The sequence below is a fragment of the Myotis davidii genome, unplaced genomic scaffold, assembly GCF_000327345.1.
Source record: "Myotis davidii unplaced genomic scaffold, ASM32734v1 C64121307, whole genome shotgun sequence".
In the NCBI taxonomy this organism is placed as follows: Eukaryota; Metazoa; Chordata; class Mammalia; order Chiroptera; family Vespertilionidae; genus Myotis; species Myotis davidii.
Window position 1 is genome coordinate 1 of NW_006380451.1, and position 1617 is coordinate 1617.

General features: G+C 53.5%; 1 protein-coding gene across 1 annotated transcript; it reads right to left on the minus strand.

Moving 5' to 3' along the window:
* Positions 1–6: 6 nt before the first annotated feature.
* On the minus strand, positions 7–1611 carry LOC102761662 (inter-alpha-trypsin inhibitor heavy chain H3-like; the record flags this gene model as incomplete). Its single annotated transcript, XM_006777775.1, has 3 exons — positions 1420–1611; positions 570–739; positions 7–386 (listed from the first exon to the last, which is right to left on the minus strand). Coding segments are annotated over exons 1-3 (654 nt in total), but the record flags the coding sequence as incomplete, so codon positions are not given.
* Between the last annotated feature and the right edge of the window lie 6 nt (positions 1612–1617).

Genomic DNA, 1617 nt, shown 5'->3' on the forward strand with positions numbered 1-1617 from the left:
TGATACGCTCATGGACCAAGGTTGAAAAAGGGTGTGACGTTGCCAATTCCATAATTCTCTGGCCAAGAATGAGGTTGCATGGTTACTCCTTCTAGGGGGCTGAGTTTGGCCTTTCCCTGATTTGGAGGGGCCTCGAGGGGCCCAAGACCCCAGAGGGAAATGAGGGAACCCTACAGAAGACAAAGCCTGCTGGACCAATGTGTGTGGGCACAGAGGGCTCTTTCCCCCTGGCTTGTTAGTGGGCAGGGTGAGGATGTCAGATGGGTCCCCGCACCTGGTGACTGCCAGCCGATGTTTCTTCACCAGCATTATGGCATGTATCTTGGAGGGGTCATTGCCTGGGTTGAGGTCAGACACTTGAAAGGCAAGGGGGCGGAAGAATTGTCCTGGGAAGAAAAACATTTACTCTGTCAGCCCCTGCCATTGCCCCAGGGAGCATGGCCACTGGCCTTCCAGGGTTAAGGCAAAGGCTGAGGGGGTGCTGTGTGCCGCGCATGGAGAGGCTAGGATGGCCTTTCACATGGCTTTTCCCTCTGCCCTGAACAGCCTGAAGCTTGAACATTCCATACCCAGCAGCCCGTGTGACTTTGTTGACATCTTGTCACTGTCCAGCACGTAGAAGCCCAGAAAGTGAAGGTGGATGTGATGTTTCTTCCACACCTGGTGCAGAACCACCTTAAAGGTAATCCCTTCTCCAAAGGAGACCACCATAGCCTCCCTGTTGATCTTCACAGAGAACCTAGGGGAGCAGAGGAGGACAGCCAGGGGCACAGTGGCCATGACACCAGGCATCTGAATCAAGGACATCTTGGCAGAGCCCTCCCTGTGCATGGCACCTGAGAACACACAACTCCAGAAACTATGTCAGGAGTGTGGAGGAAAGACATGTCATGCATGCCGACTATGCCTCCCCTGAATGCATTCTTGCTCCTCCTTAAGCAGGAAAGGGGCTGTCCTCGGCATCCGGAGGCCTGGGATCCAGTCCCAGCTCAGCCATTAGATTCCTGGGCAGGTTCTACCCTGTTTCTGAGCCTCAGTGGAGTAACACTCCTGCCCTGCCTCCCAGGGTCTGGGTAATCTAAAGACATAGGAGAGGCTGAGCGGCTTGGGAACTAATGAATTCAGCCAGAGAAGATGCAAATAGGATTCTTGCTGTTACCAGATTGCCATGCCTACCTGATCCTTGGGTCCATGTAGCCCTTCCCTCAAGGTCAGCCCTATGAACTGTCCAGCTACCAATTCTGGTTCTCACAGGGGCCCTAGGGGTTGGCTCAGGTCTACCATGGTCACACTCCCCCGGGGCAGGGACTGAACTCTGAGGCCACCAGTCTTCCCTGTAACCCCGTATGGATCTTCTGTCCTCAGATTTCTACAAATCCTTCAAGCCTCCTTCTATCGAGTCCCGGTATGGGGCCTTACCCTTCTGAGGTGACCGTGACTGTGTCCAGCCAGCTGAAAGAACTCTGTGCAGCCCCATTCTTCAGGGTAATCTTCTCTGTGGTCACCTCAATCCGCAAGTCCATCGGAGAATTGACAATGCCCACTTTGCCAAAGTAAGTCTTTCTGTTCTTAGAGTTAGAGCTGTTTCCCTTGTCACCAATGATCTGCCCATTTACT